This window comes from Rhinopithecus roxellana, chromosome 12 (genome assembly GCF_007565055.1).
Source record: "Rhinopithecus roxellana isolate Shanxi Qingling chromosome 12, ASM756505v1, whole genome shotgun sequence".
NCBI lineage: Eukaryota > Metazoa > Chordata > Mammalia > Primates > Cercopithecidae > Rhinopithecus > Rhinopithecus roxellana.
The window spans coordinates 116,347,551-116,365,851 of NC_044560.1; the positions used below are offsets into that span (position 1 = coordinate 116,347,551).

General features: G+C 40.6%; 1 protein-coding gene across 1 annotated transcript in view; it reads right to left on the reverse strand.

The window, feature by feature from the left end:
• Positions 1 to 306: 306 nt before the first annotated feature.
• Positions 307 to 18,301, reverse strand: part of ZNF577 (zinc finger protein 577) — a 37,588-nt gene continuing 19,593 nt past the window's right edge. The window contains exon 7 of the mRNA XM_030941751.1: positions 307 to 2,304. Within this exon, the coding sequence (XP_030797611.1) occupies positions 2,261 to 2,304 (44 nt within the window). The 3' untranslated portion in view covers positions 307 to 2,260. The remainder of the gene's footprint in view (positions 2,305 to 18,301) is intronic.

Below are 18,301 nucleotides of genomic sequence, written 5' to 3' on the forward strand. Positions count from 1 at the left end.
GGGTTAGCCAGGATGGTCTCGATCTCCTGATCTTGTGATCCGCCCGTCTCGGCCTCCCAAAGTGCTGGGATTACAGGCTTGAACCACCGCGCCCGGCCAGCCCCCTTCTTTCTTAAGTACCACACCCTTAAAGGATTGACATCATGACGGTGTTGTGCTTTGTAAGACAATACATTATTGTAAGATCCAAGTTGAGGCATCTGTGGGTGAAGGGTTATGATGTCTGCTATTTACCTTCAAATAGTTCAGTCAAAAGAAGCAAATTGGATAGAAGAGTGATAGATTATAGGTAGAAAATAAAGCAAATATGGCAAAAATTAACATTTGTTGAATCTATGTGATGTAAGGGTCTCTGCTATACTATTCTTTTAAGTTTTTCTATATGTCTGAAAATTTTTATAATAAAAACCTTGAGAAATCTACCAGTGACTGATACTAGATTGTACATAATTGATTCTTGGGTTGCTTGTTTTCTGTGTAGCAGGAAATCCAAGAATAAAGTGGAGGTTCTGTCTATCATATATCATTGGCATAAATATTCTCAGTGCTCATCTGATAATAATCCATTCTGCACCCATCTGGGAAAGACCAGGTTTCTGTTTAGTTTACCAGGATGGAAGCCTGTGGAGAAGGTAATGAATTTATGCTATTTAGATTTTTTTTTTTTTTTTTTTTTTGAGACAGGATCTCACTCTGTCACTCCAGATGGGGTGCAGTGGCACGATCATGGCTCACTGTAGTCTTGACCTCCTGAGCTCAGGCAATCCTCCTGCCTCAGTCTCCTGAGTAGCTGGGACTACAGGCATGCGCCACCATGCCCAGCCATTTTTTTTTTTTTTTTAAAAGATGAGGTCTCGCTATGTTGCCCATGCTTCTCTTGAACTCCTGGACTCAAGCAATCCTCCAATCTCGGCTTCCCAAAGTACTGGGTTCACAGGTGAGAGCCATAGTGCCAGCCTATTTGAAATGTATTGACCTTCTTAGATGAACAGAATAATTTTCATCAAATTTGGGAAGGTTTGGCCATTATTTCTTCAAATATTCTGTTTCTTATTCCCTTTATTCATGCTCTGAGACTTACATTACATATATGTTGGTATGCTGGAAGGTATGCCATATGTTTCTGAGGGTCCATTCACTTTATGTTTTTCACTTTTTTTCTGTTTCACTTCTTCCTGTTCCACAGACTGGTGATTTCCATTGACCCAGCTCCGTGTTTGCTTATTCTCCCTTCTGCCAGCTCAGATCTGTTGTTGAGACCTGTTATCTTTGCTGCTACTTCGTAGGTCTTTATACATGGTTTGCTTCAGCTCCTTGAACATATTTAACATAGCTGACTTTTAATCTTCGCATATTAAGTCTGGCGCATGAGCCTCTTCAGGGGTAGTTTCAGTTGACAACCTCATTCCCTGAGTATGGACTATACTTTTCTGATTTTTTGTGTGTCACAAATTTTTGTTGAATGTAGAAATTTTAGATCATATAAAGTTGTTACTTTGGAAATCAGACTCCCTCTCTGCCCAGGGTTTATTGTTGCTGTTGTTGCTGCAGTTTGTTTAGTGGCATTCCTGGAGTAATTCATGTATTCCCTGCAGTGTGCAGTCACTTGAAGTCTCTTCTTGGTTAGCTAATGATGAATCAAGATTTCCTTCATTTCTTTGAGCCGGTAAGTTTTCCACTCTTTGCTGAGGGCGCTGTGTGTGTGTGTGTGTGTGTGTGTGTGTGTGTGTGTATGTGTGTGTCTACTTCAATGCTCAAGCAGTTTATAAGTCTACTTTAGCCTTCTCTTCCTTTTTCTCAAGGGCTTCAAGATCAGCCAGAGGTGAACTACTGGTACCCTCAGGTATCTCAAGGGCATGCACACATCCCTGTGTATGTGTTGGGCCTTCTAGATCCTCAGGAATATGTCAGAGTATTCAAGACCTCCCTATTAACAACTTGTTCTTCAGATGTCCCTTTAACAATTTTTCAGACCTCTTGTTTGCTCCCTAACGGTACTGCAGGCTTAGGCTACTACCATGTTAAACAATTGAAGCTGATATTTTTTTTTACCAGTGCCCTAGTATCGTACTTTTCCTTTCGAGTCAGCTTTGAGTCAGGTGAAAGAATGACTTAGGACAAAGAATGGAACTGCATCACGGAGCTGTAAGATAAGATACATAATGACATTGCTCTGAGTATGAGGCTTTTTGAGGATTTCCAAGCTTATTTGTCTCCTCTGATGTAAGGGTGCTGGTTGCAAGGCTGATGGTTTTCACGGCTACTGTGGTTCTGAGGCTGCTGTTTTCCCAAGGTAATGCAGATCTGGGGAAAGGGATATGGAAGTAGGCCAAAATTCCACATACCCCAGTATTTTTAATGAAGTTCAAAACGTTTTTCTTAAAAAATAAAAAAAAAAAAAATGCTGTTCAAAATATTGTAAGCCTTTGGTTATTTTCCAAAATTGACTGTGATGATATTTATGTTGATTTAATGAAGAATGGATATACAGAGGCCTTGCCTCTGCTATTCTGGACATCACGCCTTATCCTGTAATTTATTTTTTGCACAGTAATCTCTAGGATAAAATTTATTAATTTTACAAGTAAATACCCTAATTCTTCTAATGATTAAATGGTTTACCATGGGTTATACAGTTGATGCACAAAGCCATTACTGTTTATCAATACATAATACTGCACCAATTTAATAGTTGTGCTAATGAACTGTTAAAAATTCAAATATATCCCCAGATTATTTGTTCCCAACCTCACCTCCATGCTTCCATCAAGTATCTCAAAGGAAAAATACAGAGAGCATCAGAATAATGCTAACACACAGTTTGTGTTTATTTGGTTATATGCCTGCTTTCTGAGTAAAGCCTCTAGTCGCTAAGTCAATGTCATGCAAATCATTTAATTATCCGTATCTTAGGTGCATGTCTGTCATATTCTAGACATCCACACATCTGTGGGGAAAAGAAAGACAGTTCAGACTGTTACTGTGTCTATGTAGAAAGAAGTAGACATAAGGAACTCCATTTTGTTCTGTAATAGGAGAAATTCTTCTGCCTTGAGATGCTGTTAATCTGTAACCCTAGCCCCAACCCTGTGCTTGCAGAGACATATGCTGTGTTGACTCAAGGTTTAATGGATTTAGGGCTGTGCAGGATGTGCTTCATTAAAAAAGTGCTTGAAGGCAGTATGCTTGGTAAAAGTCATCGCCATTCTCTATCTCGAGTACCCACGGACACAATACACTGCAGAAGGCCACAGGGACCTCTGCCTAGGAAAGCCAGGTATTGTCCAAGCTTTCTCCCCATGTGATTGCCTGAGATATGGCCTCGTGGGAAGAGAAAGACCTGACCATCCCCCAGCCCGACACCCGATAAGGGTCTGTGTGAGGAGGATGAGTGAAAGTGGAAGGCCTCTTTGCAGCTGAGATAAGAGGAAGGTATCTGTCTCCTGCACGTCCCTGGGAATGGAATGTCTTGGTGTAAAACCCGATTGTGTGTTCTATTTACTGAGCTAGGAGAAAACCGCCTTAGGGCTGGAGTTGAGACATGCTGGCGGCAAATACTGCTCTTTAATGCACTGAGATGTTTGTGTACGTGCACATCAAAGCACAGCACCTTTCCTTAAACTTATTTATGACACGGAGACCTTTGCTCACATGTTTTCCTGCTGACCCTCTCCCCACTATTACCCTATAGTTCTGCCACATTCTCCTCTCCAAGACAGTAAAGATAGTGATCAATAAATACTGAGGGAACTCAGAGACTGGTGCCGGCGCAGGTCCTCCGTATGCTGAGCGTCAGTCCCCTGGGCCCACTGTTCTTTGTCTATACTTTGTCTCTGTGTCTTACTTCTCTTCTCAGCCTCTCGTCCCACCTGACGAGAAACACCCACAGGTGTGGAGAGGCTGGCCCCTTTCACACATCCTTGCTTTATTAAGTGAATAACCAGATTCTTTGAAGAAGAGGCACTGTTGTGAACAGGACCATCAGTAATTTTGGATTTTTTTTTCACCATTTAAGACCAGAAACTTGGTGCTCAGAGACCTCAAAGCATCAAGATCAGGGGGCTGAGGGAGGGATAACATGCTGCCTGAAAGGTGGTAGTATGCTGCAGCCAGAGGCTTGATTGGAAAAGAACAGCATTATAAATGAGCAGGACAAAATTGAAGAAGTAAAACAAAATGAAAGTACTTCCTAGAAGCAGCATGATTTGAATGGCTTTTGCCTCAGGGGAGAATCTGTAGGAGTTGCTGAGGGTGTGAGTATGCCTCACTCTCCAGTGGTGTCTATGTAGGAGGAGTACCATGTAGATACTAGCTCCAACCATGAGTCCCATGAACACAACATCCGGGAAAGTCAATAGAAATGTGTATTTTGTGTAATCTCAGCACTTTGGGAGGCCGAGGCAGGCAGAACATGAGGTCAAGAGATCAAGACCATCCTGGCTAACATGGCAAAACCCCATCTCTACTAAAAATACAAAAATTAGCTGGGTGTCGTGGCACACGCCTGTAATCCCAGCTATTCAGGAGGCTGAGGCAGGAGAATTGCTTGAACTCGGGAGCTGGAGGCTGCAGTGAACCGAGATCATGCCACTGCACTCCAGCCTGGCGACAGAGCGAGACTCCATCTCCAAAAAAAAAAAAAAAAAGGAAGGAAGGAAGGAAGGAAGGAAAGAAAGAAAGAAAGAAAGAAAGAAAGAAAGAAAGAAAGAAAGAAAGAAAGAAAGAAAGAAAGAAGAAAGAAAGAAAGAAAGAAAGAAAGAAAGAAAGAAAGAAAGAAAGAAAGAAAGAAAAGAGAATAAATGTGTATTTTGTAGTAGACGTTTCAGGATTTTTAGAAGCGCATAGACCACAATTTTGTATCTTGACAGAATTGGGGATATGCCGAAGGGCCTCTACATGTATAAGAACAAAGATTTTTATTAGTAGGTTGGTGAACCAATACAGAAAACAGGATAAACCAATGTTCTTCAAAGCTCTGTCTTTGAACCTCATCCATCCACCAGTTCTCAGGTGGGTGACTGTCTGAAAACTGCTCAAGTGGCAAGTGACTGTAGCTTTCAGGCTGCTCACCAGAAATACATAGATACATATATATCTGCACACACACACACACAAGATACATATATATCTGTACACACACACACACATACACAGAACTCTAAGAACCTATTATCTCATGTGCTGCTTTTAAATCTTTCTAAAATTATTATTTTTAAATGTTTTATAGAGATGGAGTCTCGCTGTGTTGCCCAGGCTGGTCTCAAACTCTGGGGCTCAAGGGATCCTCCAACTTTGGCCTCCCAAAGTGCTGGGATTACAGGTGCAGACCACTGTGTCCGGCCTTTTAGTCTCTGAGCTTTACAGAGCCCTGAAAGCCTATTGCTGAATTCCCTTACTCTCACCAGATATGCTCTGCACAGGAAAGGCTCCACTGCACAGGAAAGGCTCCCAGCCAGCCAACTTCCCAATCAGGTGAACAAGCTGCACCCAACGTGGTCCTCAATCGATATTCAGCCCATGGAATTATACAAAGCAATTGCATTCTTCCACGGAAACCATGGGCACATCACCCTCTCCATTACTATAAAGCCTACTTCCCACAATCTCCGTGCCTGTTCACTCTATTCCTGAGTGCAATACCTATATGCAATGACCATCCCTCTCAGGCTGTGAGTATCTGTGACTAATAAACTGCTGTCAATTTCAACTAGCCAGTGTCAGGTGTTGTGTTCAGCCATGCCTTACCATTTAGGGTAGGGGATCCCTCCCTCACCCACCAGGGTGAATAGGAGGTTGTCAGAATATATGACACACACAAACACACACAGAAAAATGTTGCAATGGTCAAATCCAAATTAGTGTTTACTTTAGTATTCCTTAAACATCTTTATGTCTGAAGATTTTCATAATAAAATGGTGAAGAAAAGGTTTCTTGACAACTGTCAAACAAAGTGGGGAAGGGGCAAAAATCTGGAGAAAAAAATAAGCAAGACTTTGCTGGTACATTTTTACAGAATTCCTTGCAAAACAATAGGTTTCACTGATAACTAAAATAGGTCAGTTATTTCACATGGAGGTAATAAAAACCTTGATTTTTAATAACTAGAATACTCACTAGAAGTTTTATAGACGATTCAGTCAAGTAAGTCTCATTTTGTTAAAAAAAAAAAAAGGTCATTTGAAGTGCCAGAGTTCATGCAATATTTTTCTTTTTAAATATAGTTTTCTTCATATAAAAATTCAAATATTAACAATTTCAGAGTGTACAATTCAGTGAAGTTTAGTACATTTACAATATTATGCAACCACCATCTCTAACTAGTTCAAAAACATTTTCATCATTCTAAAAGAAAACCCCATACATACTATATACTACACAGATGGTTTCCATTCTCCCTTCCCCTCTAGTGCCCAGTAACCACTAATTTGCTTTATTTCTCTATGGATTTACCTATTCAGAGGATTTGATATAAATGAAAGTATAAAATGTGGAATTTGCATTTGGCTTCTTTCACTTAGTATAATGTTTTTGGGGCTCATTCATGCAACATGTCATCAGTACTTCATTCATTTGTACAGCTGAATATTCATTTATGTATTCATGTGTACAGGCATGTAGCACATTTTATTTATTCATCCTTCGACAAGCATTTGAGTTTTTCAACCAAATGCTATTTTGGCTATTGTGAACAGTGCTATAAACATTCATGGACAAATATTTGGTTGAGTACCTGTTTTCAATTCTCATGGGTATTTTACTTAGGAATGGAATTCCTGGGTCATATGGTAATTCTGGATTTAAGTTTTTGAGGAACCACCAAAGCAATGGCATATTATCATAACAAATCAAAAGTTTCTGTGTGACACAAACTTGAAATATATAGCCATAAACTCACCTCATATTAACCTCATGCTTTTTTCTTCCATCACTCTTATGTGTCGCTGGATTTTAAAAATTTTAGGTAGCCGGGCGCGGTGGCTCAAGCCTGTAATCCCAGCACTTTGGGAGGCCGAGACGGGCGGATCACGAGGTCAGGAGATCGAGACCGTCCTGGCTAACACGGTGAAACCCCGTCTCTACTAAAAATACAAAAACTAGCCGGGCGAGGTGGCGGGCACCTATAGTCCCAGCTACTAGGGAGGCTGAGGCAGCAGAATGGCGTAAACCCAGGAGGCAGAGCTTGCAGTGAGCTGAGATCCGGCCACTGCACTCCAGTCCGGGCGACAGAGCCAGACTCCGCCTCAAAAAAATAAATAAATAAAAAATAAAAAATAAAAAAATAAAAATTTTAGGTAAATCTTTTATAATCTTTGGATGTTTCAGAGTCACAAGGCTCTAGAAAAATGTAAACTTTTACTTGTGATGGATCATCACAGTTAGCAAAAATACTACAAATGACAGTAAAAATAAGGAATTCACACTTAAGTGGTATAATCCTTTAAACTCCTTAATAATGAGTCAAATTATGTATTACAAGACATTTTGATTCATAAAAAAACATTTTATTTGCACTACCTTGTATTATTCAACATTTTGTCTTATGTTGAGAATTTCTTTAACCCTGAAAATTGTTTCTTCATATAATTCCAAATAAACAATATTAAGTTTATAAATATATAAAGTCCATGTCACATAGTACAGCCCACAACATAACCCCTAAAATCCTTTGTCACTATTTGACTAATCCTTATTATATTCTTATTTTTCATATATTCAAAAGGAATATTTGACAATGAAATGTCTAATATTTGTAGAATATTTTCTGGAATCCTTTCTATAATAATGCAAAACCATTGTAAAATTATATATACAGGCAAGTATAATTACTCAAATCTAAAGTGCCATCACACATTTAAAAAGCCCTGACAATTACTTTGACATTCCAGATCACAAGATGCTTCACAATTTAAGACATGGTAGGATGTAAAGAAGTGAATCCATGAAAAAAATAACTTATTACTGATGCTTTTACCACTTTCACTGCGTTCATAAAATCTCTGTATGGAGCAAATTCTGCTCCTATATTTAAAAACTTATGATGTTTAATGCTATCTAATCCTCCACAGGAACTATTTCCTGTGACTATAACCATAGCTTTTAGGTAAATGTATGAATCTGCTGAAGCAGAATAGATATGGCTCCATTAGGATTTTATACCTGCATTGAACCTATATATTATTGCCTTCTTTGAGAATAGGATCTCTCTGATAAGTGAGTTAGGGGGAAATTCAGGAGCTCTGAATTTTAAGTAAGAATTTTAGACAATCACTGCAATTCTTTCCTGCTATGCAATGGGTTTTGTGGCCAATGGCCAAGTTTAACTCTATCGTTTTCCCTTCTGATTTAAGTACCTGATGTATATGTCACTTTCAAAAGCTTTCCACATTCCGTTTCAGAAGGACCTATCTACTACATGGGTTTGCTGATATAATTAGTGACCTTTGGTATCTACATGAAGGTTTTACTACATTTACTGCATTAATGGGGGTTTCCTCTTGTATGAGTTTGCTACACTAAGGAAGATAAACATTAACTGGGAAGACTTTATCACAATCACATTCACTGTATCTATGAGATTTCTCTCTTAAACAAGATATTCAAAGAGTTTTGACTTTCTGGAGAAAGTTCTCATTGTAAAAACGTTCATGAGATTTGAATTTTTACCTGCAATGAGGTGTGATTCTTCTTAGCTTTCCTGCATTCACTCGATCTGTAGGTCCTTCTCCTGAATGAATACCCTAATGTGTAACAAATATAATTTGAGAATGACTTATCATTTTCATTACATCCACAGGTGCTGCCTACTAAATGCAGAGCCTCTCATTTTCTAATAAGCTCCTTTGACAGTAACTGCACTCATTATGACTGTCTCTCTCCCCCGCCCCTTTTTTTTTTTTTTTTAGACAGAGTCTCACTCTGTCACCCAGGCTGGAGTGCACTGGTGCAATCTCAGCTCACTGCAACCTCCACCTCCTAGTTTCAAGAGATTCTCCTGCCTCAGCCTCCTGAGTAGTTAGGATTACAGGCGTGCACCACCACACCTGGCTAATTTTTTTTTTTTTTTTTTTTTTTGTATTTTTAGTGGGGACAGGGCTTCATCATGTTGGCCAGGCTGGTCTCGAACTCCCAACCTCAAGTGATCTGCCTGCCTCCCAAAGTGCTGAGATTACAGGCATGAGCCACTGCGCCTGGCCAATCATTCTTCTTGGTGAGATCCCTATGGTAAATGAGGGATATCTTCAAAAAAGAAGGCTTAAAATATTCATTGCATCTATAAGATTTCTCTCCCACAGGAGTTCCAGAAGGGCCCATTATAATCATAGTATTCATGGAACTTCTATTATGTCTGAGCTGATGTGACTAATCAAAAACGCTTTCTCATATTCCAAGTCACTGCATGAAAGACTTTCTTCCTTTATGCTGGGTCTTCTGATGATTAATAAGAGCCGATTTCTGAGTGAAGCTTTTTGACATTACTGCATCTACAGGGCCTCTTTCCTGTGTGAGTTCTCTGGTGACCAATGAGAGTTCACAAAATAGCGAATGCTTTCTTACAATCACAGCATTTATATGGTTTCTCTCCTGTATGAATTCTCTGATGTACAGTGAGACAGGATTCAACCATGATAGCTTTATCACACACACTATATATGAAGAGTTTCTCACCTGTATAGGTTCTCTGTTATATAATGAGAGTTAACTTATAGGACAAAACCTTCCCATATTCGCTGCATCCATAAGATTTCATTCTTGCATGGCAAGTTTTACAATCCTTAGTGAGACCTGTCTTTTGGGTGAAAGCTTGTTGACCTTCATTGCATTGATAGGGTCTCTCTCCTGTGTGAACTGGCTGATGACTCATGACATATACTTTACTGGAGAAGGCCCTATCACAGTCTCAGCATTCATATTATTTATTTCCTGTATGAGTTCTCTGATATACAATGATATTTCCCTTTAATGTGAAGGCTTTATCACATACATTGCATTGGTTTCTCACCTGTATGGGTTCTCCAATGTATAACAAAGTTTTTTTTGGGAGGATAAAACCTTCCCACATTCACTGCATTCATGGGATTTCCTTACTGCATGATGAGTTTTCTTATGATTGTTGAGATCCAACTTCCAGATGACAGCTTCTTGACATTCACTGCATCTATAGGGTCTTTCTCCTGTGTGAATTCACTGATGCTTCATAAGCTGAGCCTTTTTCGAGAAGGCTTTCTCATAATCCAAGCAAGCATATGGTTTCTGTCCTGTGTGAGTTCTCTGATGTATAGTTAGCTGTGTTCTAACAATGAAGGCTTTATGACAGACTTTGCACCTGAAATGTCTCTCTCCTGAATGTGTTCTGAGATGCAAAATGAGGTTTGACTTCCAAGGAAAAGCTTTCCCACATTTACTGCATCCCTAGAATTTTCCTTTTCTATGAAAAACTTTCTGATGATAATTGAGCTCAGATCTGGTCTTCAAAGCTGTTTGACATTGAACGCATTAATAGGGTATCTCTCCTGTGTGAATTCACTGATGAATCATGAGTAAAGCCTTTTTTGAGATGGCTTTCTCACAATCTGAGCAAGCATATGGTTTCTCTCCTGTGTGAGCTCTCTGATGTACAGTGATATGTGTCCTAACCACGAAGCCTTTATCACATACTTTGCAAATGAATGGTCTCTCTCCTGAATGATTTATTTGATGTAAAATGAGTTTAGACTTCCAAGGGAAAACTTCTCCACATTTACTGCACGTACAGACTTTCCCTTCTCTATGATGAGTTTTCTGATGACACACAAGCCCTGAATCTGCAATGAAGGCTTTATGACATTGATTACATCAGTAGGGTCTCACTCCTGTTTGAGTTTGCTGATGAGCAATGAGCTTTAACTCACTGGGAAGGGCTCTCCTAAAATCATGATATTCCTGGGATTTCTTTCCCGCATGAGTTCTCTCAGGTATGGTCATGAGTAGTTTACAAGTATTCACTGCACATTCATTGCATCCATATGATTTCTTTCCAAAAGAATGGGTTATAATTAGCAAGCTCTGACTTCTGGATGTTATGAAAGCTAGTGTATGCACAACAGAGTAAGTGAGATAACAAGAAGAGGTCCAGAAAAGGGCTTCTTTTCCCATTTACTATAAAAAATATTAGTAAGATGGTTAAATTTGAGTAAGCTCTGTATTTTAGATAATAATACTGTATCAATGTCAATATTTTTATTTTGATCACAGTATTCTGATTATACAAAAGAATGCCCTTTCTATGAAATACACACGAGTAATAAAGAGTTCAGAAAAAATGTACCTGTGTGTGGTGTGTGTGTATAGATAAAGCAAATTGGTAAAATATTATATTTTGGGAAACTTGCAAAAAGAATGTGCAAGAAATTTGTATATTATTTTGGAACTTCTCATTAAGTCTAGACCATTTGGAGATAAGCATTTTCAAAAGCAGAAAAGAAAAAATAAATAAAGATATTCCTCGGCCGGGCGCGGTGGCTCAAGCCTGTAATCCCAGCACTTTGGGAGGCCGAGGCGGGCGGATCACGAGGTCAGGAGATCGAGACCATCCTGGCTAACACGGTGAAACCCCGTCTCTACTAAAAAAATACAAAAAACTAGCCGGGCGAGGTGGCGGGCGCCTGTAGTTCCAGCTACTCGGGAGGCTGAGGCAGGAGAATGGCGTAAACCCGGGAGGCGGAGTTTGCAGTGAGCTGAGATCTGGCCACTGCACTCCAGCCTGGGTGACAGAGCGAGACTCCTTCTCAAAAAAAAAAAAAAAAAAAAAAAAAAGATATTCCTAAAAAACATACGTAGGGACAGTAAGTATAATGGCCTGAATGTAAAGCAGATAAACAGTGTAAGATTCACCCAATGCCATTCTGCACAGAACTCCTGATTCTTGATCTAGGTGCTGGTTGCACAGTGTGCTGACTAGAAAGTTACCTAGCTGTAGAATTACATTATATGTATGTTATACCAAAACATTTTTCATTAATAAATAAACAAAAACATCTAGGCAGAAATCATGGAATGCTCCTTTGTAGGAGGATCCTGAAAAGAATTTGGATCTTGTGCTAACAGTAACAGGATGCCATTTCCAATGATAGTGGGAGCAGGATGACATGTCCTGATTTCCAATTTAAAAGCAACATCCTGTGTGTATGTTTTTCAGTAACTAACACTGACCATGTCTTAAATATTACAGCATAAATATTTTTAGGCTTGTGCCCTGTGAATGAGTATAAATTTGCTATATCATATAGCATTTTTAGACCATAATTTAGATATTTCCATCTTCCAACTAAGATTTACCTTCTTTTATGAAGCTTTAATTACCTTCCACACTTTTGTCGAAACCTGAAGTCTTTAAGAATCAAGATGTTTCTGATGTTTATCTTAATGTTTAGGGATTTTGGAGGTGAGGGGCTAGAAACATTGACTCCTGCCCCTAACTCCCATATTCATTTTTATAAATAAAAATAGTAAAATAAATTCCTTAAGGGTATTATGTGGAGAATAGAAACAAGAGTAAAGGACTGAGAGTCTATTAGAGAAAACTATCATAATTTTGGTAAGAGATAATGGACATCGAAGCTTGAGTGAAAATAACTGTTAGAGAAAGGAGTAGAGGACCTTGGGATATAAGGAGAAGACTAAACTTGCTAAATGGACTGCATTTGTGGGATGAGTGAAATGGTGAAGCAAGGATGACTTGAAGTTTGAGTTAGCTATTAGATCTCCAAGAAATTCCCAGGCAAATGTAGGAGGATAAGAAAATATCCAGCCTGTAGAGAGAAATCTGTGAGTCATCAGCATATAAATAGTATTGTTAAGTCCATGAATTCGAAGAGATCACACTGGGAACAAAGAAAGGAAATTACCAACGATGAACCACCCTTATGCTGTCTGACTCTGAAGGCTTTAGGAGAAGGAGATGCCCAGAGAATGGAAAAAGTCCATCCATCAGGTTCAAACAATGAGTACCAAGAAAAGAGGCCAACTTAAGTCTTAGGAACCAACATCTGTCGGAAGCAAGATAGAATGAAGTCTTCTTAGCTCTTCACATAAAGGTAAGTGCAGTCATCCTGCTTCACTGATTCATTCTTCTTTAATTCTACATGCAACAGTCAATGAACTTTCCCACAGATTTCTTCTTTTTTTTCCTTTTCTTTTTTTGAGACGGACTTTCGCTCTTGTCACCCAGGCTGGAGTGCAATGGCGCAATCTTGGCTCACTGCAACCTTCGCCTCCCAGGTTCAAGCAATTCTCCAGCCTCAGTCTCTGGAGTAGCTGGGATTACAGGGTGCTCACCACCATGCCCAGCTAATTTTTGTATTTTTAGTAGAGACAGGGTTTCACCATGTTGGCCAGGCTGGTCTTGAACTTCTGACCTCAGGTGATCCACCCACCTGGGTCTCCCAAAGTGCTGGGATTACACGTGTGAGCCACCATGCCCAGCCTTCCCAAAGATTTCTAACACCATATTTACAGGAACACCACTGTGGTGAGCATTCCCACCTTCTAGGTTGCTTTGATACATTCTCATATGACTCACTGAGGTCTGTAGGAAATACAAAACTCAGGCCAAATACCCTTACCCCAGGAAAAAAGGTAGTGCTGTGATGATGTGTCAATTGTGAGAATCTGAGTCAATATAAAGAGAAAAAAAGGCACATTTTCTTTGAAACGCCAACCAAGAGAGCCTCGTCAACGATCTAGGTATCTGTAGTCACCTTCCAAGTCTTAGCCCTGTTAAACACATTTGGAAGGGGTCCACCCCTCATGACCAGTTACTTTACTTTCCAGGTCTCTCATCTTGTTGGTTCTCACTCACCTGAAATGCACTGACTTTGCATTTTACCCTCTATTCTCCATGACTCTTCTCCATGTTTGAAATTAAATATCACTGGCTGGGTGTGGTGGCACACGCCTGTAATCCCAGCTACTCAGGAAGCTGACGCAGGAGAATTGCTTGAACCCAGGAGGCAGAGACTGCCTCTGCCACTGCACTCCAGCCTGGTGACAGAGCAAGACTGTATCTCAAAAAAAAAAGAAAAAAAAAAAAAAAATTAAAGATATCTGGTTTGGTAGCTTGAGAGCCTGTTTATGGGAAATGACAGACTTGAACACTTATAATTGGGCTTGATGGGAAGTGTCTATGAACAGCACAGAAATGTTTCTGGAACTGACACACTTCCAGCTTGGCAGATTCAACATCTACTATGGCAGAGGTTGCAGTGAGCCGAGATTGCACCATTGCACTCCAACCTGGGTGACAGAGCAAGATCCTGTCTCAAAAAAAATTCAAGTAAAAAAAAAAAAAAAGTAAAATAAATAAATAAGAGAACAACTCCCAGCTGACAGCCAGCAAAGGAACAAATTTCAGAATTAGTCTGCCAACACCCTGAATAAGCTTGAAAATGGATTCTTCCGAGAGTCTTCCAGTAAGAGCCCTCTTGGCCCACACCTTGACTTCAGTCTTTGAAATCCAGATCAAAGAAACCAGTCCAGCCAATCCAGACTTCTGACCTAAAGAACTGGGAGATAACAAATTTGTGTTGTTTCAAGCTGCTAAATGTTTGTAAGAATCTGTTTTGGCATCAACAGAAAATTAATACATTATTGACACCAGAAATATCAGAAACAGACCAGTTGTGGTGGCTCATGCCTACAATTCCAGCACTTTGGGAGGCTGAGGTGGGCAAATCACTTCAGGTTGAGTTTGAGACCAACCTGGCCAACATGGTGAAATCCCATCTCTACTAAAAATACAAAAGTTAGCCAGGCATGGTGGCACACCTTAATCCCAGCTACTCAGGAGGCTGGGGCAAGATAATCACTCAAACCCAAGAGGCAGAGGTTGCAGTGAGCCAAGACCGTGCCACTGAACTCCAACCTGAGCGACAGAGTAAGACTCTGTCTCAAAAAAACAAAACAAACAAAACCAGAAACTTAAGTACAGCATACATTCTTACATATTTATTCACCTGTATTCAAACTTAAGGCACTCTGCATGAAGCTACATTTCCTCGTTCTATTTTTGCCTGAACCTTGATTTGATGGTTTCTGAAATGTTTAAATTAGAAATGTATTTCCATTTAATAGCTATTTGTCTGAAGCCTTGCAAAGCCATTGGAAAGAAAGGCAAAAGTAAGAAACAAAACCTCACCAGGGCTTTTATGGTTTTCTTCAGCTCTTAGGAAAAGGATATCATTTCTAAGGTATGATCTAGCTGTTGTCTTTTCTGATTCTGAACATCTGACAAAAGGTCTCTTATCAAGAGTAAAGCAGACATTTCAGAGAGAGACCCAGCTTTTAGAATTGTGACAATTACTCAATTTCCCTCCCTTAATGAAGGACAACTTTTTAAAAATACAAAGCTGGCCTGGTGTGGTGGCTCACACCTGTAATCCCAGCACTATGGGAGGCCGAGGTGGGCAGATCACAAGGTCAGGAGTTCGAGACCAGACTGGCCAACATGGTGAAACCCTGTCTCTATTAAAATACAAAAAAAAAAAAAATCAGTCAGGTGTGGTGGTGGGCACCTGTAATCCCAGCTACTCAGGAGACTGAGGCAGGAGAATCACTCGAAACTGGAAGGCGGAGGTTGCAGTGAGCCACGATCACGCCACTGCACTCCAGCCTGGACAAAAGAGCAAAACTCCGTCTCAAAAAAACGAAAAACAAAAACAAACACAAACAAAAAAAACAAAGCTAGAGTTGGAAAAAAGTCTTCAGAGGGCAGACTAATCAGCACCAATGAGGAATTTCCAGTTCTCTACCCCCACCCCTAAATACAGATACAGAGCAAGGCAATGAGAACCTGGACTGTCTTCTCCCTTGCATGGGATCACAGTCATGCAAGTTCTGGTGGGAGAGCTGACACTGAACTTCTACTCTGAGGTCTGACAGGTTCTAGAATCTACAGACCCAAGTTCTAAACTGGGAATCAAGACAAAGTGGATGGAATCTGTAAGTCTGTGCACCAGGAGTTGTAAGTTTCTAAGTATGTCAAATTTCTTTATACATAAATCTTCCCACTTGTAACAAAAGTTCTATTTAAAAGTTGTTTAGTCCTCAAAGCACTGCACTGTAGACACTGTTCTAGAAGCTTTCTGTTAACAATGATGCAGTTGTTAATAGGCCAGTTCTAGACACCCCATAGGACACACAGACACCTACACACCTAAAAAAGCTTCATCTGGCATGTAAAAGGAGAAAGTCAGCAGAGTAAGGTTAAGTAAGACCCATGCCCTGAGTGCCCTCCCCAGCCTCCAACATGGGATCCATCTGGCCCATGATGGCAGGAAGAACAAGGGCAAACATGTCCCACACAACAATGGGATTCTGTAGGGCTGCTTCAGGGCAGACTTACCAAGAACTGACTGGGTCTGACCCACCAAAGTCTGTCCCGGCCAAAGCAGAACTGTCAGATGAGCTCAGAATTAATATGCCCAAGGTCAATTCCCTCATAATGCTGCCCCAGCAAGCACTGGCTAAGGTTCTGTTACCCTCTTCAACTGCCTTGAAACCCAGATAGAATTCACTCACGTGGAGAAAAATGGCCAAAGGCAGATGTATGCCAGAAACCCCTACAAGCGCTAAACAGTCAGGACACACCAGCCGCTACCTAGAATAACAGTTGTTAGGCCTCCTAACTATACTTCCCAGAAACCTCAACAGCCCAGCACAAGTGTCTCAGGCACTGCCCATGGCCAAACTACACTTCCTAGGAAGCTCAGCAGCCCTGCTCAGAAGCCTCGGTTCCCAGAAAAGGCAAAGAGGGGCTAAACACTGGGTAGACTATGCTCCACAAATTCAGCTGAGCTTGCTTCTGCCTCCCAGGGAACCAGGTTTCGACTGCTGGCAACTGCTTCCTTCTGGTGCCACCCTGGGAGGATGAACATCCTGGGGCATTGGCTCCTGTGCCTACACGGAGCTTCATCTGCCTCTTGTTCAGGTAGGGGGAACCCATCAGCAAATTATAATTTTTATAATCCACTTGATTCATATGCGACATTTATAGCAGCTGTTTCCAACATCCTTTTCTGCTATTAGTGTGTCACTTCTAGGTCTCTACTGACTTTTCTTCATGTTATGGGGTTATATTTTCCTGCTTCTTTGCACACCTGGGTAAGTTTTGATTGAATGCCAGACATGGCCAATTACTGACTGATAGACTGCTTTCTATTTCTTTATTAGTCTCTGTCTGGAAAACTGCTAAATTACTTGGAAAGTTTGGCCTTTTCGGGGATTGCATGTATGCTTTCTAAGGAGGGTTCCAGTCAGCCTTTACTGTAGAGCAAATCTGAGCCACCCACAGAGGCAATACTTCTTACTTAAAGTCCAATGTGATTCTCCAAATGTTAGGAGGCGTTTCCATTCCAGCTGGTGGAAATGCCAATTACTCCCAACCTTGTGTATGATCCAAGGATTTTTCTGCATGTTCATTTCTTCCTGTTCTTCCTCCAGCCTAGGGGGGTTTTCCTCACATACATGTGCTGATTACGACTCAAAGGCTTGTGGGGGAAACTCAATAGGACTCTCAATTCCTGAGTGCAGCTCTTCTCCAGTAATCCAACTCATGAATTTGGGTCACCTTGAATTCCTCAAACCCTAAAATCTGTCTCAATTCAGAAAGATGGCTGGGATCTGCTTGGCTTTCTCCTCTCATTGCTGCAGACTGGAAACTTTCTCCAGGCACTAAGTTGGGGCAATCATAAGGCTCATTTCATTGTTTCCTTTCCCTCATGGAAAGCCATCCTGAGCCCTTTGCTTTTCAATGTCTGATGAAGTTCATTCATACATTTTGTGTATCTTTTTTAGACATTTAAGGCAGGAGATTATATACATTAGGCATTTACTGTAAAAGAAAAAGGGACTGTTGGAGTTGGCTATGAAAAAGATTAGTCAATATCCTGGTGCATTATGTCATATGCATTCCATACTCATAACAAGGCATGTTAGTTCCACCCCCCCCCAACCTTTTTTTAGAAACACAGTCTTGTCACTCAGGCTGGAGTGCAGTGGCACGATCATAGCTCACTGCAGCCTAGAACTCCTGGGCTCAAGCAATCCTCTTGCCTCAGCCTCCCAAGTAGCTGGAACTATGGGCACACACCACCATGTCCAGCTATTATTTATTTGTATTTTTTTGTAGAGATAGAGTCTCACTATGCTGCCCAGGGTGGTCTCAAATTCCTGGGCTCAAGTGATCATCCTGTCTTGGCCTCCCAAAGTGCTGAGATTACAGGTGTGAGCCACTGTGCCTGGCCGGGTGTGGGGAAAAGAGAGGTC